Source organism: Perissodus microlepis, chromosome 20 (assembly GCF_051167445.1).
Source record: "Perissodus microlepis isolate ML-2025 ecotype Zambia chromosome 20, ASM5116744v1, whole genome shotgun sequence".
NCBI classification, from domain to species: Eukaryota; Metazoa; Chordata; class Actinopteri; order Cichliformes; family Cichlidae; genus Perissodus; species Perissodus microlepis.
In genome coordinates, this window is record NC_140480.1 from 15,557,639 (window position 1) to 15,582,993 (window position 25,355).

At 41.5% G+C, this 25,355-nt stretch overlaps 1 protein-coding gene across 4 annotated transcripts; it reads right to left on the reverse strand.

The window, feature by feature from the left end:
- Positions 1-141: 141 nt before the first annotated feature.
- Positions 142-25,150, reverse strand: usp19 (ubiquitin specific peptidase 19). 4 transcript variants are annotated; one of them, XM_084917878.1, is made up of 26 exons: positions 24,795-25,149; positions 23,396-23,786; positions 18,864-18,992; positions 18,493-18,629; positions 17,720-18,250; positions 16,338-16,722; positions 15,036-15,192; positions 14,863-14,934; positions 14,220-14,335; positions 13,647-13,879; positions 13,225-13,417; positions 12,609-12,742; positions 12,337-12,495; positions 12,109-12,219; positions 11,905-12,015; positions 11,700-11,801; positions 11,438-11,578; positions 11,236-11,354; positions 10,176-10,319; positions 8,898-9,289; positions 8,694-8,804; positions 8,253-8,469; positions 7,172-7,324; positions 6,838-7,004; positions 6,552-6,727; positions 142-1,316 (listed from the first exon to the last, which is right to left on the reverse strand). In XM_084917878.1, exons 2-26 carry the CDS (start codon positions 23,619-23,621, stop codon positions 1,176-1,178), a joined length of 4,557 nt encoding a protein of 1,518 aa, XP_084774004.1. In that variant the 5' UTR covers positions 23,622-23,786; positions 24,795-25,149; the 3' UTR covers positions 142-1,175. The 4 variants fall into 4 exon arrangements, with proteins under 4 accessions (XP_084774004.1, XP_084774003.1, XP_084774002.1 ...); XM_084917877.1 differs by having other exon boundaries at positions 13,647-13,885; XM_084917876.1 differs by lacking the exon at positions 142-1,316 and adding an exon at positions 1,408-3,720 and having other exon boundaries at positions 24,795-25,150.
- Between the last annotated feature and the right edge of the window lie 205 nt (positions 25,151-25,355).

A 25,355-nucleotide genomic window follows, 5' to 3' on the forward strand; every position in this document is an offset into this window, starting at 1 on the left:
TTCTGTGTATCTCCTGCTTCGTGAACATCAACAATTCTTTTTCTCAAGTCTAAACAGAGTTTCACTTTTGGCGCAATGCTCGCTCAAAGCCTGCCGTTTATGCACAGAGGGAATAGAGAGAAGACTGCAGGCACCAGTGTCTTTAACTCTCAAAACTGTTTTTATTTATATTAACCATTTATATGCATCCACAGCAACATTCTTAATGATCCCCACATTATATACGCAGTCCATTACAAAGGAGGGTGAGAACATGATGCTAGACAACTTACAGGAACAGAAGTAATGAAATGCAGCAAGAGGGGGTGAGGGTACATCTGACAAGGAGCTCGGGTTACATGCAGCCATGCACATTTCAATTTATACTGAAGCCTTTAGACAAAAGCATCCACAGGAATGAAAAAACTAAACAAGTACAAAAAAAAAGAATAAAGCTAGAGAAAGTGAAGCTAAATCAAGTTTAGAAAGCAACGGGACAGAAAAAGTGTGTGCTGACTGTATTAAAAACAAAACACACACTAAAAAAAAAAGAGGGTCAGCACCATCTCATGTTTTCCTTAATGTGATGCTACAATTCCAGTCCATCTTGAATACACCACCACAAACAAATCAAACCAGGCAACTCAAACTTTAAAAGGAAAAAAACAAAAACAAACAACACATTTATATTACGACAATCATCAAAGTGTCCAAATATACCCTAATAATCGACCACAGGTCTGGTTAATGTTAGCAAGAGCCGGTTTTTAGCTTGAAACCAGACCACAAGGTGCTTTGGTGCATGGACACCCTCTCTCTGGTAGGTGGTTGTTAGGTGGTGGAGGAGGAACTCCATTAGCAGCAGCTTTACTACTTACTGCTACTGTTAACAGGAGCTCTGAGATCACAAGTGTCCCCATATGAACTGAATGAATAAAACTACACATGTAACTTGTTAAGTCTTTTTCAATGGCTATTAATGTGAGTATATTAATGAAGGTCTGTCTCAAGTGAGTGCAGTCAAATCCTCAGACCACCTGCAGATTTTGTTTGCATTGCACCCCCCGGACACCTGATTCAGATGCCGGTGTAACCAATGACGACAGATGCGTCATCAGCTGAGGAGCTGCTCCCACTTGGGGGACCTCCATGGATCTCCACTCTCCTGTCCTTTCTTTCATCAGCCCTCATACTTGTTAGTCCACTTCCTCCATGTTGCCGTAGGATGGTGCTGCACACTCGCCGGAGTGGGCAAAGAGGTCAGACGGTACCTCAGGGGTCAGCATAGGCGGTCCTTCGGCATCCAGATCCGTCCCAAATAGCGACTGGCTAGAGGCCTGCAAAATAAACCAAGCGTTCACAATAAATCACATTGGTTCAGCATTCAGAGAGTGTTCATGTGTGGGCATGGAACACACAAAGACTATAAACAGATGGAAATTTTATTTTCACAAAGTTTATATATTAGAAAGCAGCATTCAGGTGGAGGTATTGAGATACATTATTGCATGGAAATTAAAATAGGTTATGATCTCTTCAATACACTACTTGCAATAACTCGGTAATATTATACAGAGGCATCAAAATATAGGTTATGATTATTGTTCTTTTGCAATTAACACTTTTAAATTAGGCCCAACACACACTCACACACAAAGATAACTTTATCAGTCAAGTCCATTAAATCATTAGCCAATCAGCACTTGGAGGTCGTGCCCCCTAAAATACATCTGCGGAGTTGATTTGAGGAGACAAATTAGACAAACTAGATCAAGACCACTGTAGACAAATTAAAAAAATAAAATAAAATAAAGACTTGAGAATTGCATGTCTGAATCAAGTATACAGTCTGATGGTGATCTGAGTACAGCAAAGCACATACAGGTCTGTGTACTCTGACCTGATACCAGAGAAGGTTTCCCTGAGACCCAAATACACACTCGCACACGATCATCACGGGATGACTACAGAGCAAAAAACTGATCTGTGGACGGTGTGGAGTCTCAACAACACTTGCAAACAGTTAGTGGCTGTGGATGAAGTCGTCCAGCAACTTAAGCTGCTAAACGGAATCATTAATTAATAAATATATTTTAAAATTTTAAATTTAAAGAAGGCTCTACAAAAATACCTTTACTTATAGCTTACAAGTAAGGAACAATTCATGTGTAACTGTCCTTTAGAGCTCCCAAATCATTCATAATTCAACTCCTTTAAAGCAGTGCAATTTATAAACATTACATTCAGGGGCGGACAAACGTGTAAAGTTTTATTGCTCTGAATATACTGCGTTAGCTGCAAACTGCTCAAAAATAAACAAAAACAAATGAACAGAAAGAAGTCCCCACCGCCCCCACAAAACACAACCCCTTAACTTTTCAAAGCAGTTATGGCTTAGAGGTATTCAATAAACACACAATTAAAAATATATATATAATTAGAGTGTACTACAGTACATGTAAAAGAGGACATGTTGTCTTGACAAGATCAGAAATTTTTAAAAAGGCCCCGAAATTCATTTTTCTTAATTTTCAGAATACAAACTAAAAGCAGCTGCACACACGGACACACACATACATATACATACAATAAGAGGTTTAATATTTTCTTCTTCAAGAACACATTTTCCCCCCATCATACATTTCTACTGTTAAAGGACCAATGTGTAGGATTTATGGCGCTCTAATATATTAATCATTGTTTTCATTAGTGTACAAACACCTGCAAATATAAACAGATGTATCTCTCAAGTCACACAGACAGGAAGACCCAAACGGTTATAATGTAGATTTGCATAGGTGCTCCAAAGAAATGGGCATTCAGTTAATTGCCATTTGGAACCTCACCACTAGATGGCCCCGAATCCTGCACGTTGATCTTTTATGAGTGTAGTGCCCTGGAAACAAAAGGCGCTTTTCAGCGGGTCCTCACTATTCTATAATGCTCCTATAAGCATCTTAAAAAGGATCCTACACAATTATCTGACTCCTGAACGCATCTAAACAGGCTCCAAAAGAGCTTTCAGGGTTTGCGCTTCAACTCCACACATACAATGTATAATTAAGGCTGTCATGGCTGATCATCTGAGAATTATTACCCAAAGTGTGACAATAAAAACTGCAACTTTCTTTAGAAATGTACAGAGTTCGAAGCCACTTTAAAACAATGCAGAGGTAATGTAGTGAGAAATCTACACCCAGTACATCATTACAGTGTGGGGGTAGGTCTCTCACAATGAAAGAGTCAGCAGCTGTGACTTTAACATCAGCCTGTTTAAGTCTTAATATGTGAAGTAGTGCCGAGTATTTTAAAGGGTTTAGCCACTTCAAGTATTGTGGTGCTATGTAGAACACAAATATTTTACTGGAAAAACACTAAAAACATCTCTTCTCGTTTCTACAAAGAGACATTTATGATTTCAGGGCCGGTCCAGCAGGTAAACCCTGCAGCCAGCACTCAGCTCCAGGTGGCTTTGTAAAGAAGAGGGTAGACCAAATTGACAAACAGAGCGAGCACTGCAGTGAGCGTGCCCAGAACAAAGTATCGTACGCAGTCGTCGTCGGGATAGTCCAACATCCTCTGCCTGCGGTGCCGCTGCACCGACTGTTCGGCTCCGTCCTCCTCTTCCTCGTCTCTGTTTCTCTGTGTTCGGTGTCGCCGCAGCGCAGAGAGGAACAGTCCACGGGGCCCTTCGTCGAGCCCGTCGTCTTCCTCCTCCAGTTCCCGCCATATTAGAGAGGCCTGCGATTGGCGGGAAACCTGTGTCAGCTTCTGCAAAAAGGTGCGTGTTCTAACAAATACTACGATTACACGAGAAACCTCCAAATGTGTGTACTTGCTGAGCACAGTGATTTGTACGGAGATGACATGTGTGCTCTACTGAAACTGGGACAGTGAGGAAATTGTTCTTTAAGTGGGAATCAAATTTACAGGGGCCAGAAAATAAAGGGACATCTTCAAGCTCTTCTTACTAAAAGCCCAGGTTAAGAAATGTATATTTTAACCATTTTGTTGGAAACACTGTAACATAGTATATTCTTACCAATTTAAGCAAATTTTGTGAGACTGATATGAAATTTAAGCCTGAGCCTTGAAATCTCATCTGACAGCTTCTGAAATGAAAGTAACTGAACAAAGACTGTACAGCATTCATTCGTAAGGAACAAAGTGTTCTTCACATCCAGCAGTGACATGAAGTCAGTTTTTAATAAATAATCTGTATATCATTTGCACTGTGCTCACATGGAAAGACACAACTCAATGGTTCAAAGTCTCACTGATCAACACATGGCTAAAATACTCCAGCACAAAGGAGGACGGGAATGAAAAACAGCTTAAAAGTGAATATAAAGTCTTTAAAACACAATACTCTTCCACTAAAAACACTCACGTTATTTAGCTGTTCATTTACTTACAAGGGAATCCTTTAATATCAGAGTGCCCCCCAAGATGTATGAAAAAGGACAATAAAATGCAGATTATACATTCTCCACTTATGTCTGTGAAGGTTCTCAGTCATCCAGGTCATCGTAGTCTAAGGAGCTTGGAAAGAGAAGCGTCTGGACTTCTTTAGGTTGTGTCTTCAAGCAACGTCTTCAAGCAACCTAAAGAAGTCCAGACGCTTTTCTTTCCAAGCTCCTTAGACCATTCTCCACTTAATTTTATACCCATATGGATTTGGATGTCTAAGCAAGATCACTTACAATACACACTGAAATTGCTTATAATGTGTATTTCCCGCTTTTCAATTGTTCACCAGATCAACAACAAGATTTATTAATGATAGGGAATAATATTTAAAACCCCACAAAAAACCTCAAAAGCAGTTACACTCAAGTAGTGGGAAAAAGGGAAAAGAAAAAACCCACGAAGCTAATGCCACTTGACATCTGAGCTTTGCAGAGATTAACAGTGTGTCTCGTGATGGATCTATCCATTATAAACCCACTGGGCTGTTTGTCATTAACAATGTCAGAGCACAAGCTCCTCTTGTCAAGACTAATTGAACAGAAGCAGCAGTTCTCAGAGAGATTCAACACACAGGCCTGTCTCTTAACACCTGGCAAGTACTGCCAGTTCCTCATTAGTGTGACACTTATTAATATCCCAAACCCCAATGACAGGTGGACTCGATACAATGTACAAAGGAATAAACATGTACAACTCCCTCATTAACCACACTGACCCAAGCTAAAATCTTCCTACAGCCTAGGGGTGGGCGATAGAAACGATATACGATAGAAACGATATAAATTTGGCCAACGATAGAGATTTTGACTATACCGCTCTATCGCGATAGCGCATGTTGATGATGTCATCAAGCTGCGCCTGTTTTGGTCGAAAGCATCGCAGCGGCTAAAACCATTATCATCTGCAAATTATGGCGGGCGACAGTCATAGCAAAGAGATGAAGCACTTTTGAAATATGGGGAAAGCCAAAAACTGCGCTTCCTCCACTTCCGTAACATTGATTCATTAATGTTGAATTCTCTCGCAGCTGCTCTATTCCCATGTTGTTGCAGTATATTAATAACTAACCTCGTATTGTGGATGAATAATCTCAGTTGTTCTCCTGACTGAAGTTTGGCCCGTGTATAGCATCCTGCTATACAATTGCATTTGTCCCTGACCACCAGAATCCGTCACGTTAACTTTTATCGAGTGGGAAAAAAGTTGGCGTTCATCCTTCACTGTGCTAATGTTATGCTAACATAGCTGTGTCGCTAGCAATCACGTAGCACAACATTATATACCAGGTAGTCCAACTTCAGTAACCCTGCAAACGCCACTGCTGTTTAGTTTTCGGTCTTCATTTATGTTGGAAGTGGTAGCAGAGCTGTACGTTTTAATTAGTTTCAAAAATCTCTCAGTCAGAACATGGTATGTCATGTTTAGGTGGAAACTAGCGAGCTTACTTCCTGTTAACTTCTAACTCTGTTAAATTTAATAAATTCTGTTTTCATGGACGCATGGATGTAAAACTTAATTGTTACACCTGGTAAAGCAGCAACGCTGATGATTTTATTAAAGATGAAAGAATTTAGACCGTTTTTAACTCTTAGTGTTCGTTTGACTTTGGGACCTGAAATGGACGGTTTTGGACCCAGATTACTCCGCGAAGCTCCTCACTATGGCAGCCGTAATGCTCTGACAATCCATCAAGCAGTGTGGCTTACCAAAGTTGTACTGAAACATTTTTTAACAGATTTCTGCACGCCCAAATCGGTTCGAGGTCAGTAAGCACAACCAGAATTCATACATAAGGCGCACTCTCGATTTTTGAGAAAATTAAAGGATATTAAGTGTGCCTTATAGTGTGGAAAATACGTTATACAGAAGAAAAGAATATATCGCGATATATATCGTTACCGCACATGCTTCAAATTATATCGCGATATGAATTTTAGGCCATATCGCCCAGCCCTACTACAGCCCATCAACCACACTGCATTCTAACAGTGACAGTTCACTCACCCCACCCAAAAAACCAGAAAAACAACAAAAACTAAACAACAGGAGCTCTAAGTTAGCTGTGGGAAAAATTTCCTGTCTTATTGTTATGGCTCTCTCACCTGGCTGGCAGTAGCTCCTGCAGCAGTGGGCGACTCTGCACCTACAGGCCTGAGGAAGCGTGGCGGCCTCTCCACTGGGGAGTTTCGTCGCCGGTAGAACAGAACATAAGCGTAACGCGTCACCACTTGACTCTCGTCCACCATTGTCACGGTGCTGTCATCAAATAGACGCCAGCCTGAGAGTCAAGGAGGGAAGAGAGGCCGATAAGTGGTAGCAAGATGTCAGAGTGGAACTTATTGTATAACTTCCATATACATAAAAATAGATGCCACTGATCAGACTTACCAACATCACTGCGTTGGCTGTTCTTGTCACTTGGCAGGCGAGCGTAGGCAGTATAGTGGCCTCCTATCATTCCTCCATAGTGGTTGATGACCGCATACAAGTCATAGATAGGAGGCTGCTGCATCTCATCCTTCTGGCCAATACAGAACTTACTTAGATCTAGATTCCTGAAAGACGAGAGAGGCTAATGTTATAGAAACAAATACAGTATAGTGTGATACAGTATTACTACTAATAATAGTCACACTTAGCTAAATAATTGACCAAATCTTTTTTTCATTAACATTCAAATGATGTGAAAATTAGGATACAAAAACATTTAGCTTGTATTGACCTGACTGGAAAGTCGACCATATCATTGATCTTATCCCTCCAAATGAAGCTCCTGAAGGAGAAGCGTTTGAGCTGAATGATCAAAACGTTGGGCAAACGCCACAGCAACAGTTGCTTGGAGGCCTCACGGTGCTGCTGGCACTTTGGACAGTACCTTAACACAGAGAGCAGAGACAAAGACCAGCTGATGAGACGAATGCACAGCATGATCAAATAAGACTTTTCACGTCGGGCCTGCACCGAATTTCATTTAAGAAGTTTCAACTATGAAGTTCACTAATGTATCTCTTAGCACAGTGTAGAGTAATAAAGTACTGGGCAAATGTTATGTCCTGATCCAATTTTACGCAGCAGACACCTGTTTACTTAAGTTCACTATGATTCAGCGTTCTACTTGAACTCAGAAACTGAGAATTTTTAAAGTCCACTGGATTATTATCGTCACCATCACTACTGCAATGACTGTGGTACCTAAAGAATAATGCTGTGAAATAAACAATAAAAATACTGGTTGCCACCAGTTCTTCCCCTAGCCACGTAGCAGATGAACCAAGGTATAAATTCTAGATCATTCCCAGAAAAGTTGACCTCTGAACATTGTTTAAAAACCTGAGAGCATCATTATCCAAACTCAGTTTGTTTTGTTAGTGTATGTAACTGTAGTATACTGAGTTTTTCCCTTTCGATGTATCAACATCTTCTTCTTTCTCTCTCTCATGTAATAATACACAAAGATACACAAATAAAAGCCTCTGCTTGAATGTCTATGCAGGATCTGGAGCCCTGACACTATCCAGCTACAGACCAGGCTGTTGGGTTAAGTGTTAAGTTTAGTTCCTCTTTTTGAAGTTTGTATACAAGATGTCTCCTAGTTTAGTCGCTGCTGTCTGGGAGTGGGAAAGAGAAAGTTAAACCTGAGTTTAGCGTTACACAGGCTAGACACATTTACCACTTGGTATGTTCACCAAGTTTAGAATTACATCGGACAAAGCGGAATTTGTGAATAACCTGAAAAAGAGCTACACGTCTAGAATCACAATCGATGCTACATTATTTAGAGCTCATTTCTTAAAGACTCCTACCAAGCCTCTTCAGGTGCCAGCACTTCTGGCTTGGTGAAAAGATTGAGGCACTGCTCGAGGGTGAAGTGTCCCGCTCTGGCCGTCTCACTCAGAGAACCCGGGTCTTCCTCGTACTCCAGTTCCTTGGAGCTCACCAGCACATATTCCTTTAGACGCTCGTTGTTCTTCCACACCAGCTCCAAGGTTGCATCGTCAGGTATGTCTGCCAGTGCATCTTCTGCAGACGGGTTGATAGAGGAAAACATATTAGTGTGTGAAACTTTTTCTGTTTTGATTTGTAACACTAAACCTCAGAAGCCTGAAAAAGTCAAAACGCATCTTATGACAGAAAAGTCTTGAAGAGGATTTCAAATTAGCACCTTATCTTGCTAAATCAACCCAATATGGCAATGAGAAGAATAAAACTAAAGAAAATCAGTTCTGTAGAAAGTGGGGTGGTACCTCTCTCATCCAGCCTTTGTTCCTTGTTGTTTGCATCCAGCAGAGCGATGTAGAACTGACTAGCATGACCTGAAGCAGATTCACACGGATGCTGATACCCTGCGACTGCAGCTGCAGAACGTTCAAGAAGTTTAAATAAGAAGGCAAGAAAAAAAAAAAAAGGCAAATCACCAAAATAATGAAGAATCTGTACAATACATTTACCTTCTGGCCGCACAGCCTTCTCACAGGACGTCTCTTTTTCAGCATGAGGGTCCAGAAAGCAACAAGAAGCAGAAGAGAGTGACTCGGAGAACCCTGAATCTGTGGTCCGTGTGGTGGAGAGGGACGTCTGGGAAGAGGAGAGGGACTCCGAGTCCCCTGAGTGGATGGCTGAGGCCTGAGCATACTCTGCCTGGGATTCAGGCAGCGAAGCGTGGCTCTCCAGCTCCAAGTTACCTGCTCCTACAGTACTGCTACCACCCACAGCTTCATCCTCCAATCCAGGACCGTCAGGGGAGCCTGCTGGCACTGGAGGGAGGTCTACTCGGGACTGTGATGTTTCAGGGGATGTTCTGCCTGACTGGAAAGGAGGCTGGAACACGTTGACGGAAAACCTGCACACAGAGAGACAGAGTAAAGGTTATACTAAAAGTTCACATTTTAGTATGTTCACATAATATTCATTATTAAATGCCATAAACATTAAACTCTGATTATTTTACATCAAAAAGCACAAGCGTTGACTGAAAAGACATTCAGAACTATTTTTTTTTTTGTCATACTCTGAGCATCAAAAATGTTTCTGGGTGTTCAGAGATCCATCTGTGTAGCTGGCACAGAGATAATACAAAGTACAGCCAGGGGGATCTGATTATTGCTCAAGTTTCCAGCATTAAGACAGTGACAGGGGACAAAAGGAAAACAGAGAGAAACTAAGTTGAATGAAAATCATTTTTATAAAAGTAAACTTGAATCCTTTATTAATGACTTTTTGAGCTTTAGCAGTGGAGCATGACAGAAAAGGATTTGCTAACACCTACATAAAAATCATACTTCTTTATTCCATTAAAAGATGAAAAGCAAATAAATAAATATTTGTAGAAAAAGAGGAAAAGTCAAGGAAAGGTCAAATAGATTGAAATGAATAGAAGACTGTGTCAGACATGCATACTTTACTCCACAGACATGTAGACGTGTAATACAAAGAAACAGTGCTGGTAGCAAACTTTGCTGCACATTTCAGCAGCATTTAATATGAACAGTTTATTAAAAAATGTGATTAACAGTTACAAATGGCCCTTAAATACATGAAGAATTTGTTTAGACACCATCCGTCACCTCCTTGTCTTGTCTTTGTTTATACTTTTAGTAGTTTGAGTTTTTTCTTCCATTAATGAAGTAAAACTAATTCCCAGGACCATCTCTAATTCAGACACGTCACAGCAAATTTAATATTAGTAAATCGAACACGATGACCTTGAAATAAAAGTGACTGTGTACCTGGAATAACCCTCTAGAAGCTGGACGAGCCGGGAATATGAGAGTCGAGACTCTGGCACACTGACCAGGAAAGGCAGGCCCACGTTCTCTGTGTTGGGTCGACACAGACTTTTGTGGTTGGGCCAGTGGGTTCTCTGACACACTCTGGAGATACAAGAGCAGAAGAGTTAACATGTGAGGAAGTACAGAAATTTTATTGCTAACATATAATCTGCAGTTTTATCATTTATTTCTTATAGCATTTGATATTGTATTAAAGATGTTTATTAAAGCTAATTCCACCATGTTAACCTTTTATTACAGGTACAGCCAGAAGTATTTCATACACATTGCATGATTGTGCTCATTCAGAGTTGATGTTCAGTCTCAGTTTATTGAAGATTTCAAGCTTTGTGAAGCGCTATGACTTCACAATCTATTGTGTAAAAGACTTAGAACATAGAAGGCCGCTACACGCTTATAATACATATAGTACATATAATCTAGGAACAGGCTTGAGCGAAGGCCTGAATGTATTCAGCTTCTTGTTGCAACCTGTGGCATTTGAGTTTACTTAGTAACAGGTGACAGAAGATGGGTCAACAGGAGGACAAGTCCACGGTATCTCCAGGGCCTGAAATTATCACCTTATTTGGGAAAAGATGTTAGAAAGAGGAACTTCTGTGTCTGACTTTAGCTCTAAAATTGTCTCATTGTCTGTACAAGATGCAAATGATGTTCTTAGAAATACAAAAATATGTTATAGAACGCAAGAGGGGGCGTCAAACCCTGATGATATATAAACCATTCTCTGTGTATTTTTGGCAGAAGACATATGGTGATGTTTTCCCTCCTGTGTGTTAATAAACTCATCGTTTGACTGCACTCTTCTGGGCCTCCATGGTTTGTGTCACAGCTCTACATTGATTGATTTCGCAACACATGTTCATAGAAAAGTTAACCGACTGAATTAATAATATGATATGGGAGTCACTGGACTACAGCTTTCTTCCAGGCAATCCCTTGGAAAGTTCTTAATCAGCCATTTACAGTTGGAAAAAACATGTTTTGGAAAACTTACTGATTGCAGTAGCCAACGCGATAGCAACGAGTGCAACGCTTCAGTTTGTCTTCTTCAGACACCGGAGGCTTCAGGCAGGCAGCACATTTGGAGATGGGGATATTGGGGACCTGAAGTTTCTGCAGAGCAAACACAAGGCTGTTAAAATATTTGTAGTCACATATTTCACAGATTTTCAAAAATGTAAAAGCGAGATTTATACCTGCTGCACTTTGAGCAATACCACTCTCTCTTTGGCCAGGTCTTTGGAAAGCACCTCAAAACAGAATAACATGTCAGAGGAGGACACTGTGTCCAGGGAGTGGGTAGGCAGGAACATTCGCTGGAAGCGGTTCTTTCCCACCTGAGATGGGGGGGGGAAGAGAAAAAGTGTCCTTGAGAAAGTCACCTCTAAATGTCTGCGGTATTATACGACTCTCCCTCCTTTCCATGACACTGTTAAAGGACATTTTAAAATGTCTAACCTCGGCCAGTCTGAGGTTCTCGGGTTTGACCCTCACACTTCTAGAGATAGATTCCAGGACTTCAGCAGTACTGGAGCTCTCCTTGCTCACACTCACTAAAAACTGACACATCCAGATGAATATTCATTAACAGGTCACAAGAGACACCTTTGAATTTCAGCACTTAATAATTGATGCAGAACTGCAAAGCTGTTTCTTATCTTACCTTGATGGGTTTTTTATGAGGTTCCTTAGCGAAGTAGAAAACTGAGAGCACCTTTTGTTTCTGTGGCAACGGCACGGGCAGGTAGAGGAAGGGGTCAAAGGTGATAGATACCTGAAAAAGAAGACAGATGTCAATGTCAATAAACAGAAACCAAACTTGTGTTTGTGGGGTGGGGGGGACTGAAGAATTGTGTTATTGTGTTACCTTAGAGCATGTGGGACACACCAGTTTGGACTTGAACTGCCCCTGAAACAGATCTACTATAAAGGAGTCATTCCGCATCTTGTGCCTCTGCCATGCTTCCTCTGCCACCACCTGCACCAACAAATAAAAAACAAAACAAAACATCAGGTCAAGGTTTGACAGAATTCTAGCAGGAAACAGTTACCATTTAATCTCATCTCATCACATTAGCCAAAGAAAAACACTAACTTCGTCTAGCCGCCCGTCAGAGTCAACCGTTTCTGTGTAAGGTTTGTTCTGGATGCGGTTCAAGTCCTCGTGGAGTCCGTCCAGCAAGAATGCCATGAACTCCTGGGCATCGTGCTGGGCGTAACCAGTAAACTGACTGGCTTTACTCGCCACAATCGCCTGTGTGTTTGCAAACAGATGGAGAAAATGAAGGCAGATTGAAAACTTCCAGAGAAAAATTGCTGTAGAAGAGGAGAAGATCTCAGGAAAATCTCAGGGTGCCGCTTTTGTACCTTGAGTTTTGAGGGCTGGAAGGCGTGGTGCGTTCCTTTCCAAAGAGCCCTGAGCAGCACAGCAAAGCTGATGGCTAGCCTGCCTCCTGTTCCCAGTGGATTAGTGCAGTTGATTTCTGCCTCAAATGCTCGGTCTGTGGGGAAACAGAAAATACAGGAATGCAAAAAGAATAGGTCATCACCACGATAAAGTTAAAAACAAGCAGCATAGCCTGACATTAACTGATACACCATATTATTTTCTATCAACCTTTGGCGAATTACATTGTTTCCAAGGAACTAGGTGACCCAGATTTTCAGTGCTCTAAATGCTTCAAGTCCACAAACTTCTGCAGTTGTAGCTAATGGAGATAAATCCTGTGGAAGTTCCTGAGCACTCATTAAACCTGCCCCTGTGGGCCATGACGTTGTACCAAAGCCATAATAAAACATAGCCTGTTTTACTTTTCAACACAAAAACCCAACAACACGGTGCTCTTCTTGGCAACAGCATTAAAGATGAAGTAAATTATCCCTTTGGGTGTGCATTAGAGCAGCATTTATTAAAACAGTGCTGAATTATAAATGTATTCCTGTATTATTTTTAAGAGGTAAAAAGAGTAAATCCATTATTTACCATGAAAGTAATCCCTGAGTTCTCTGGTGTTGGACAGGGACTGAATGACGCTGTTCATGAAGCAGGTGTTTCCAAGGTTGACCAACCCTGTAAAACCAGGCAAGCACACCTTCTTCTCTTCCTCTTCCTCATGGCGCTCGCTGCTGGCCGGAGGTGCGTGGGTCATGGGCTGCACCATGCAGGTAGGCTTAGGCTGGGAAACACACACTGTCATTTACTCTAGTTGTATATGTTTGTATGTACTTTTATTAGCCTCACTCAATAACTATTCACTCATCCAGACTCTATAGTGTCACCTCTGCTGCTGTCAGCTCTTATGACACATGTGGACCAAATGATAATAAAACTACTAAAAGTAAAAACAATATAACAATAGTAGTACACAGTTTCAAGTCTATATGGGTATTCATTAATCCATTCACCATGGTAACAGTAGGCTCTGGCTTGGTAATAGCAACGTGCTCAGAGACGGTGCGTGGAGCCACAGAGTCCAAACCCCCATCTTCCACTCTGGTTGGGGCCTTGGGGGTCTTGGGTTTTTCCTCCCCAACCCGCGGCGGCTCCTCCTTGGCTGGGAGGTTGTGCTGACTGCTGCCTGGCTGGCTTTTCTCCATGCAGGCAGGGCTGGAGGGCACAGCGACCTTAGCGCCACCCACTGCACCTTAAACAGAGGACAATAGAGGTTGTGGTTAGAAAATGAAGGTCATCAGCAAGAGATGTGACAGGAATAATAAATATAGTTTTGCAGCAATATTCATTTACATGCCACGTTACAGAGGTCAAATTCCTGTACCTGAAAAACCCACATGCATTTGTCTCAACCACAAACAGTAAAGAAAAAACACTAACAATAGACAACAAGCTGCCCTAAATTCAAGTAATAAGTGCTGGTCATCTTTATTGTGGAACGTCTCTGGATTATCATGTCCAAAAATCCTGCAGAACAAAACCAAAGACTTTATCTAGTGTTGACAAGTAGAAGCCTGGCAGCAGACCTTGTGTGGCTTGGGCCTCCAGGCCCCCCCAGCGTTGGCTGTGCCTCTTCTTCAGAGTGATGTCCAGACGGGAGGGAGTGAAGGCGTAGCTGCACAACTCAGGCTGGATCAGATTCCTGAATCACAGGAAGGAGAGTACACAGGTCAGATTGTAAAGGCAAAAAGAAGTTCAGGGAGGTGAGTGATCTACGAGAATGTCATCAGTGCAACATTCCCACTTTGTTATTTATCACGTAATGTCTGGAAGACATTTATAACATTCCAGATATTAAACATATTTATGTCTTCCGCACCACTTGCATTTGTGCCGAGTGCTTAAACCCGTAAAAAGAAACCACAGATAAGGAAATTTGATTTCACAAGTTTCCTTAAACGCAGTGACAGGTGCTACCTTATAAGTTTGATGTCTTTGCCCTGATTTAACCCTAGTGATTTAGCACTCTTGTTTCTTCATGGCTAATTAGGCTGTTCCAATTAGTTAGATACTGATGAAGCTGGCCGTGGTTCCTGGAACATGTCAGCTCAGTATAGCTGTACAGTTAGCCCACACATCTACACAGAAAAACATTCCGGTGTTGCGCTCTTCACCTGCTCATTTTAAGATTCTGGTTTCTAAGCAAGAACAAGCAAACTCCAACAGTACCTGAGTTTGACTTGCCACTTGAAGACTGTGTTCGGTCCACAATCTGAATGAAGCCGCAGAAAGCTGACATCACTGTAAAAGGAAAGCCAAAGGAAGGTCAATCACTCGCTGCTCTTTCAAGACTGGCCAAAATGTAGCCACATGCTTTATTAGTAGATATTCATGGTCATAACCTTGTCTGGAAGATGAGGGTGAAGTCCTGTTCCCTGAAGATGACTCTGGCTGTATCCCTGCAGATCCCCTTCAGGTAAACATTGACCACCATCAAGTCTGTGCCCTTCTCATATGAATCATTCTTCACATACTGCAGGTTTACCATGGGTTCTGGGGCTGTGGGAAGTTTGGACAAAGTATTAATAAAAAGAAGTTATTTGAGGTGGTTTGTGTATCTGAATAGGATGCCTAATATGATCCCAGGAAAGCTGTTTAAGGTATGCGGCACAAGGTCCGGGTTGAGAGCCAAGGTTATCTCACAGCTGGCTTGGAACCAAAGATTTTAAATGTTTTCAGCATTTATATGTTGCAGTTGTGATCTTTGGTCATAAACCAGTGTCAAGAAGAAGAAAAGTTAGAGAGACTAAAAGAGAATTTTGTAAGGTGTCAAATTTTGGAATTTACTATTTTCACCTTCAATTATAAGCTAAATAAATATTACACTTAATAATCACAGTATAACAAAGTCAGTCAAACTTGGGGTAATGGTGTCTCCAGACACCATTATCAAATGATCTCACCTGCTTTTGTGCAAAAACAACAAGTGCACTGTAGAGGCAACAACCGAACCTAAGAAAGTGAATGGTTTTACAGGTATACCACTGCTCTCTTACTCCATCTGACTGATTTTTCCTCTACCTCTACTTTTTGCCAGTGTCTTTGCACTGCACTGGTAGCATGACACAGTACATGTTGCATGGATAGTCCAGCTTCCCCAGATTAGCACATTGGTGCTGTTATGATAGTGTTCTCCAAGCCTCCCAGCACTGTCTTAAGAATGGATGAGACTCCAAGAGATGATCCATTACTCAAGGACAGCTGGACAGGGTTGTACACATTTCTAACCAAACTGTCAAAACAGACACTATGAGTGTGGCATGAGGGTCTTTAGTGGGACTTGTGCTAACGGAGAACCCTGGCTTGTCAACCAATATGAATGCACTACAGGTACTATGACCTGTCGCTGGTGACAAGGTTACTAGCAAAAAGCAAAACTAGAGAAAAATCAGCAAATAGGGGACGAGGAAAGAGCAATGGTTTGGCTTCCACATGCAAAAACATTCCCCTTTTGGAGTGGTCCTCTTGTTGCCTTTCCAGTGCATCTGCTCTCCTTTTGTTTGCACCAAAGCAGGTGAAATGGATTCCCAATGGTTTACACCTCCTCACTGAGCAAACCGATGTCCCCGAAATTGACTAATGGTGTGTTAAACTGTTCCCTTAACCTTTTTCAGAAGCGCATTTAAGCACCATATACAACTAACCATCCAGTTGCTTCATTTCCAGTAGCGGCTCCTCCTTCGACTGGTCCCGCTTCTCCTCATCGTCACAACTGCTCTTCCTTTGGGCAACACCTGGGGGCTGGCTTTGCTTGGCTGGCATTCCCATCGCCTCTACTGGTACCACTTCCATATCTCCAAGCTGCTGACAAATCAGAGGATCCTGCTCCGATTCCTGCTCAACAGGTTTTCCAGCTGGCTCAGAGTCTGTTCTGTCTCCCAGCCTTTGGGGAGAAGTCGAATTCATTTCCTTGTTGAAGGCGACAGGTTTAACACAGTCACTGGTGCTAACAGGAGCTGCTGGCTGGCTCACACTGACATGTGTTGTTGCACCAGACTGGTCTGATGACTGGTTTTGCTTCTCAGCCAACTGAAAAAAATACAAATAAATTAATACATTTAAAAAACAAAAAAACAAAACAGGAGACATTTTAAAAATGAAAGAGAGCAACGTTCACTCCCAAAGTCCCCATAGGAAAGGAGACTAAATGAATATCTATGAGCTACAGATTTTTCACATTTGAGAGGGTATAACACAGCACCCTCTAGTCCTCTTATTACAGCAGTGACCAAAAACAAAGGATGCCATATACAGCTGATTATCCAGTGAGATCTAAAGTATCTGCAAAGTTACTTTTGTGACCTTAGCTGTATGAAAACACGCCAATACACATGAGCAGACAGTCCTCTCATGTCTCACTTACTGCTCTTTATCTGGCAGGCTGTTGTCTGGTGACAGGTTTAGATGGCATCTGCTAGTATGTTGTGTAAAAATCTTTCATAAAATTACAAATCTCTCCCAAGCTCCAGGGACACTTGGAAAAGGGGAGCCCACACATGGCAGATGGTGTTACTGGCTGCAATCTAATTAAATCCTAGTACTGGGTGATGTGTGGAAATAATCTGCAATTTTAGTCTTTAAATGAGTCAGAGTTGGGAAATTATTTAAATAAAAAAAATAAAATAAAATGTTTAATCATTTTAAATATTATTAAATATGGAACTATATTATTTGTGTTCTGCATGATTTTGGGCTCATTCAGAATACGTCACATCCGCCTCACAGCTGTGTGTGACTATAAACACAATAAAAGAAAACAGCAATACTGTTGCTGGGGTAGCTAAGTGGCTGTGTAAAATAGAGATAGTACAATACAGACAGCTCTTTACCGTTGTGTGTTCACACTCTTTTGGTGTTTGTGAATTTTTTATTTCCCTGCCGGAGGAAGTTTTTCTAACAGTTGGCAGGTTTCTTGCTTACAGGACAGTTAACAGCTCAGCTTACTGGAGAAAGTCAACTGTATCCAGTTATTTAAGGGCATGTAAAGAAACTGAATTATAAATCATAATATTATATCTAATCTCACCTGAGTTCTGTTGGTAAGGGTGGAAGCAGCTGCTTCTGCTCCCTGTTTCTGTCCACTGCCACGAGTCTCAGATCTGTTGTCTCCACTTTTCCGTTCCGCCTGTGGGCTCCGACCAGCGGGCAGGTGGGCACAGGTGGATTTCCCGTTAGCTGCTGCAGACATCACAGATGGCAGGTCGGCTGATGCAGCGTCCTTAGAGGTCTTAGGCAGCCGTACAACTGTGCGTTTGGCACTAGGTTCCTGATGCGGTTGCTCTGCTTTCGTGACGGTAACAGGCTTGCTGCTGGTGGTGGAGCCATCTCCAGCTGTGCTTTTAACACCTGCAGAGTCCGTAGTGGCCTTTTCACCCGTCAGTTTAGTTTTCAGGCTGCGTTTGACACATGATTTGCTAACACCGCGTCTTGACTCGCTGTGTGCAGGTGACGAGGGAGGCTGGGGCTGGAGATGTGGAGTTTTCTCTGATGACTCCAAGGCAACGGGCTTCATGTCTGGTTTGGTCTCTATGGATACTGCCTCCTTCTTTTTATTTGACTAAAGCAGAGGAGAGGAGCCAGAAGAAAAACACAGGGCTTACTTAAAGCTTCAATGTGCAAGACTCTCCTTCAAAGATTAACTAACAGTCACGTCTGGGCAAAATGTTTTTCTAAACGTGGTGCAGAACCCTTATAACAAGTACAGTGTGTTGCTTGCAGGCTAGCATACTTACCTCAGTTTAATTTAATATTCTTTTAAACTTGTTTTGAATGAGCGATGAACAATTTTATGCGACTCACTTTTAGAGAAGGCCAGATGTGGAAAGGAATCTTTTTGTGCATGATGAGATGGAGGAAGCCTCCCTTTTCCTTATACTGGACTTTGCTACATGAGGCCTCGATTTCCTCCTGCAGCTGGCAGCTCCATTGCCGTCCATCTGAAAAATGAAAATGCACCGATTTTATTAGACCACAGCTCTACCTACAGTATCATTTCAAATAGAATAACTGCAATAAATCCAAGATATAAACCAAAGGATTAAGTTTAAAGTCCAAATTCCAGAGTTTGAAGGCTAAACTGTACAGCTATGCTTGTTCTTTTGTGGTTTTAGATTTTATGACTGACCCAGCTTCTATTTTGATCTCCACTTTTATACTTTGCTGTGAATTACCTGGGAAATCCACATTGCAGTGTGTGTCTGTGAAGGTGGTGTTTATGTCCTCTATCCTCTGCACCCCCTCGCCACAGCGCAGCCTGACAGTCACTTCGTTGACATTCTGCTTCCAGTCCACAAACACATCTTGAAAAAACAAAGAAGCAGGCATATGAGTTTTAAAGATGAGCAGGAACTTGAAAATTATTCCACCCTGATCACTCAGCCTCCAGCCTGAGCCACAGTGACCCTGTTAAAACGTAAAAACTAAAAGAAATCATCTGGTTAAAAAGGAAATTTTAAAGTAAAAACCAATGAAGAGCACAGCATCAGTACAATGAACCCAAAGGAAAACACACTGAATGCACATGCTCACGCATTCACACAGACCACTGCGCTCATATGCTCAACTGGGTCAGTCCAGAGCACTCACGGACAGACCGAGGCAGACAGAAGGCAGTGAACTCAGCAATTACAAATGGGACATCTAAAATGATCCACCCCACACAGACTGTATTCCAAGTAAACAATTGCAAGAAGGAAAATCATCAAGTCATTTGCATGCTACCGAGCCACTTCTTCAAATGTAGATTCAACACACAAACGTGGACAAAAAGAAAGAAACAAGAAGACGTGTACCACAAGGCTCATAGCACCCAGCCTTCATCAACAACTGGAGAGCCTCAACTTTCCCACACTCATTTCCTCATCCAATCTCTCCCCAACTGAATCACTCCAAAAAGGTCACAAGGAACACTCAATCCCCTTCAGCTGGTGACAGTCAGATTACCAGTGTAGCTGCGCCACTCAAATGACAGGAATAAACTTGTTGACATTTGTGACAAATTGTTTTGTTTTTTTTAAACACTTAACATGTGTGTTTAAGTGTATTTTTTTGTGAATTCTCAGTATAATTAAAATTACACTACCGCAACAGTGGACTGTTACAGCCAGAATATATATACATATGAAAGGAGCAGACATGCAATCAAAGATTCTTGAACAGAAATCAATTGGAGAGCTCTCATTTGTTAAGAGCCCATAGTTGTCCTGCTCAAGCTAACAAAGAGCCAATCACCATCTGAAAAAGTAAAGATATTAGCCAATCATGTTGTTGCACTGTTGTTTGTGAAGTCCAATTGTGGGCTTAGTAAAATTGTAGATAACAGTACTTTGGCTTTTTCTTGGCTTAAAGTAACCATATTGTCAAATAGTACGGAACTTATTAAGCACTCTGATTGGATGAGAGGAGACGGCAATTATGCTAGCACCGAGTATTGTGTGGAGGTTCTGAAACTTTGCTCGTGTGTAGAATTTTATTTTATTTTTTTTGCAGTATGTCATCATATTTGACTTGCACACATTAACACACATAATACTCTCAAAGTGAAGTTCAGATTTTCTTCCCATTTATTTTTCCCCAAAACACTTCAAAGATGGCTGCCGAGTAGCAAGAGTTTCTTTTAGAAAGATCTACAAAACTAGCAACTGGAAAAAAAATAACTTCTCAAAATCTATTTTTAATAAAGTAGCTTTTGGTTTAAGGTAAACTCGTTTTGACTGTCACTACGGTTAGATCAACTACCAGCATGAATGTTGTGAACATTAAATTACATTTAATTTAAAGTGAGTCAACCAATTCAACTTAAATAGCATTTCACACTGTAATACTATTAATGAATAAAAAATGAAATGATTTAATTTGCTGTTTCCAAATACATTTTGCTTTGCATCACTGAACAGAGTTGGTGATTGCAGGTTTTGAATAATATCAAAAAATTACTGATGCCTTTTCATGAAAAGCCTACAGCTGGTTGAGTATCTGGCAGTATCTCAGCTAGAATAACATCCCTTCACTATGAAGAAGAGAACCAGCAAGACAAGTACTCTCACATTCAGTCTCATGAGAAACCAAACAGAGCCAGAGTAGAGCACATCTATTAACACTACAAACAGCCGCACTGACCTGAACACAGTCTAGTCTGATGAGACCCACTAAGATAACTTACAAACAATACTTCCAGCACGATCAAGTATATATAATCAAAGCACTGATTACAGGCATGAGCTGTGCTCTACATGGTCAGGTAAATGCTGTATCACTACGTTCACATCAACACGAGATCCAATATCACCTTTAAAAGCTGTTATTAGTATCAATTTATGCAGGCTTAAAACAACAACAACATATCGAAATGTGTGACAATATGGTAGTCACACATGCTGAAGATCAGAACACGATGGGCACCAAATCAGAGACGAACAGAGTAAATGCAATTGGCAATTGGAATAGGTGCTAAAAATCTTCTACTATGATCCTTCCCCCTACTGGCCAAAAAGCTGTTATTGCTGGACTAAAGTGGTTATTGATTAGAAAATAAGCACTACAGTGATAGAGCTGTAATTGTTGCAGATTACAGCTCTATTACTGTGGTGCTTATTTTAGTTGCTAGGGAGGTATCTATGCTTTGAGTCCAAATCCATGAGTACAAATACAGAAAACAAGTAAAACAAAAGGCAGGCGAATCTCATGTGTATAGTTTACAGGTATTGCCAAAGACTATAGACTTTGGAAAGAAACAGCACTGTGAATCAATAGCTTATTTGATCAAGGGCTTATGGAAAATGTGAGAAGCTTTGCATTAGCATTTCAACCTTCAGGGACAAAATCACTCACAACTGTAACCGAGTTAAGTGATTAATACTGCTCGATCAAGACAGATAAATGATGGAGGAAAAGGAAAAAAAGAAAAGGAGAAACATCAAGAAGAAAGAAACCACAAACCTGATTTACAAATCTGTGCAAAGATTATGTGGACTCAAATAAATCCTTCAGTGGTCAGACAAGAAAACTACAGCTGCTTTTGTTTTAACCTTTAAACTGGAAAAGTATTCCATTATGTAATTCCAGAAAGCATGAAACATTTTCTTCATCTTTTAACACATTATATTCAGTATCTACTAGAAGAAGATGGTGAGTCTAAGACTGTTACATTGTCATTGCTTCTGTGAGGCTCTTTATAATCAAAACTATCCCTCCTCTGCACATGTCCAAACCACCTCAGCCTTGCCTCTAAAACACTGAACTTGAGCTCTCCCTCTGATGTACTCATTCCTAATCTTGCCCATCCTGTTCTCTCTCAAAGAAAATCCAAAATCCAAAAACTGTCAACTCTGCCACATCCAATTCTGCCTTGTATCACTTTGTTAGTACTACCACCTCCAAACTATACGTCATAGCAGGTCTCACTACTATTTTATTAACCTACTCTTTCACTTTCACATTCCTTTTGTCACAAATCAACCCTGACACTCATTTCAAACCACTCCATTTAACCCGTTCCATCTTCTTCAACTCTCTTGTGCAAATTATTCCACTACACAGAAAAAAGTTTAGTACTGCAAAATAAATAAAATGATGACAAACTAAAAGTTGGGCATTTACATTTACACATACGTGTGCTACCAAATTCATATAATGTAGTTGTAGTTAATATTTTATTGCTGTTATTACTGTTTTATCCAATAAAGAAGTTGCAAAGGGATAAATGCCTCAACAATATCCTAAGGACTCTAACTCCACTGCCTTGGCCTGCACCTGGTGAGTGTAGGCGGCAGGTGATTTAAGGGGGTTCTTGGAACAGCCCTTTGAGTTTGATTTAGGGACACAAACTAGGGCCAGGCAACAAATTGCATATTAATTTCAGCTACAATTGTACTATTCATCAATTATAAAAAATTAAATAATGAGCATAAAACAATTTCTTTGTTATGTTTCTGTATGCTATGAAGATTTTGTCTTGCTCTCTGTTATAAAATCAGCACACCTCTTTTAACTACAGCCATGCACTTTGGTCTGTCTGCTTCATCTAAAGGTAAATCTAGATCACTAGTGTGTTTCTGCCTATAGTGCATATGGTGAAGGAGGACATGCAGAGAACTGGTGTGGCAGAGGAGAATGTTAGGATAGGATGAGATGGAGGCAAAATAATCTGCTGTGGTGGATCAGCTAAAGGAACCAGAAGAAAGAAGATGACGATTACTGATTGGCTGCAGATGCTTTTGTCTCTAGATCACTGAGGGTCTCTCACCCAGAGGACTTTGTTGACATAATAAAAATGTGCTTTTTAATGTGCATCTATAATGAAGTGAAATAATTACTGACAAAAATAACTGATCACAGCAAACAAATGAACCAGTTCTCCACAGGCTGTGGTTTGAGTAACCCTCTGGCTTACAGTGAATCTCTCACAAAGCAGAACAGGGACCACAATCACCGTCACTAGCTAAAGTTCAAGATGGTGGAATTTGAGTCATCAGGAGGATGACAAACTCCATGGAAAAGCAGCTGAATGACACCAAAGCAACACAAGTGGCCTAACCAGCTTTCATGTAGGGAAAAATAAAATACCAGGGACACGCTACAGGGAATGAGGCTACATGGTTACCTTTCAAAACAAAACATTTACCCACATTTTAAGAGTAGACATCCACAAAAAATAAAATAATGTAAAAATGCGTGTAGCTGGGACACTTTTTGTAATTCTTACCTTTCTTGACTTCTGCAATAACCCCATCCACGGCTGCAGCAGCTGCTGCCGCCGCTCTCTTGGCCTCTCTGCTTTCCTGGTTGGCCCTGTCCTTCTGCTTCTTCTTACTCGTACTGGAGGGCAAGTCTGAGCCATTTTCTCTGCCACTGCCTCCTCTCTGCTGAGCTCCACCACGGTGGCCCACCGCCTCACTCCCGGCCACACCACTACTGCCGCTGCTGGCCATCTTCAGGCACTTGGCACTGACAGGCCGCCCGTCGCCAGAGTCACTACCACTGCTGGGGTCTGGATCTGAGGTGTGCCTCTTCCTGCCTGGCCCGGCTATCTTGGCGATGATGCTGGTCTGAACTCTCCCAGAACAGAATCGGGAAGACTAGTGAGGGATGGGGACCTAAAGCATAGATAATTCACTGTCAGTTATCATGATGTGCAATTTGCAGGATGTAACAACACACACACACCAGCAAACGCATGCACACATCCAGAGACAGGGAGAGGGTTAGCTGCTTGGACCTGCTGTGGAGCAGGTGTCAGATAACAGCAATGCTGAAAAAGAACATGACTATTGTGCCTTACAACAAAAAGCATATGGCTGAGCATAACATCGACTGAACCAGTCGGACATTGAGCTTTGCTCCGTTTCCTTAGCATAGCAACCGCAAGTTGCTAGCCCACAGTAAAATGACAAACAAAGGACAACAGATAAATCAGCCATTTTAGTTAGCGTTCAGTACAACCCATTTACTAAATAGCCGACCGCTGTTTATTAATCCGTATTGCTGAGCTTCCCCTTATCAGGCTAGTTAGCTTACTTACTGTAAGTTAGCCAATAACCAGCAGACTACATAGGTTCGTTTATTTTAAGGCACACGTGTTCGTGGCTGTCATGTGCCTGTAAATAATGAAGCATGCACATAGGTCTCCACGAGGCTTCAAACTAACCTTATATTCTCAAAGTCATGCTTTGGCAACTCTCTTTAAAAAACCTGCTAACCTTCAGAAGAGTAACAAAACACCGTAACCCTGATGTACCTGGTCTACACCGCGAAATGTAACAATTGTTTATGTACATACCGTATCTAATTTCGCTGCTTTGACTTCTCGGGGCAGTAGTAAACAGTCGCATTACTTTCGCATTCCGCCAGTAATGTTTTTAATGGCTGTAGTTTATCTCCATTACCGTGTGCCCCAGCGGAGCGCCGGGCAGGTCGTCTAATCAAGCGCTGTTACAGAGCTCCGAGCAGCTAAAGTCATTAGCCTCACGCTAGCGGTAGCTCAAACCAAACGGGTTGGTACGGCTATTCAATTTAAACAAATAAGACAAGACATCTCGTGACACCTGACGAACATTAGCAGTTAAAACACTAAATTCAGATTAACGTAACAACATGACACTTACGGGGATTTATTATGATGCTAATTCCGTTTTAACACACAATAGCGAGCGACTTATTTTCGTTGCCCGGCTGCTAAAGCTTCCTTCTCGGCCGCAGGCCGCTATGCTCCTGCCCGAACTCGAAACCCCGTAGTCCACGGTGTTTCTAGAATCTTCTTTCCTTTAACCGGGGCCCATTTCTTCAAATTTCAATTGCGAAGAAAATCAAACAAAATACAACAGCAGAAATCCTGCTCAATCCATTGGCTTCATCCGGCCTCTGCGGGGCGAATCCTACTTTGTTTGGAGGAAATTACAGCGCTGACCGGCCAAACCTGAAACGATTGCACGGTCACTTCCTGGCTGACATGCTCACGTGATCTCTCTCTCTCTCTCCCTCTCTCTCGCTCTATAGCAATCTGCATTAGATTAAATTTCTCAATTTTTGAATATTATATACCGCCTTTATTATATTATGTGTAAAAAATGTTCGAGACACTGAAAACCTTCAGAGTCAGCTAAGGAGCATCCGAGAGCCTCTGTAATCAACATTTAATGGCGCTCACGACATCCTTTGTGCACCAA

Excerpts from the sequence above, each read along its gene's own strand:
- usp19 (XM_084917875.1), bottom strand. The coding sequence starts at position 23,621 with ATGGCCAGCAGCGGCAGTAGTGGTGTGGCCGGGAGTGAGGCGGTGGGC. Across the intron at positions 11,802-11,904 it reads CTCATAAAAAACCCATCAAG|TTTTTAGTGAGTGTGAGCAA; the intron begins GTAAGATAAGAA and ends TGGATGTGTCAG. Across the intron at positions 3,721-6,551 it reads CAGGAGCTACTGCCAGCCAG|GCCTCTCTAATATGGCGGGA; the intron begins GTGAGAGAGCCA and ends CGCCAATCGCAG.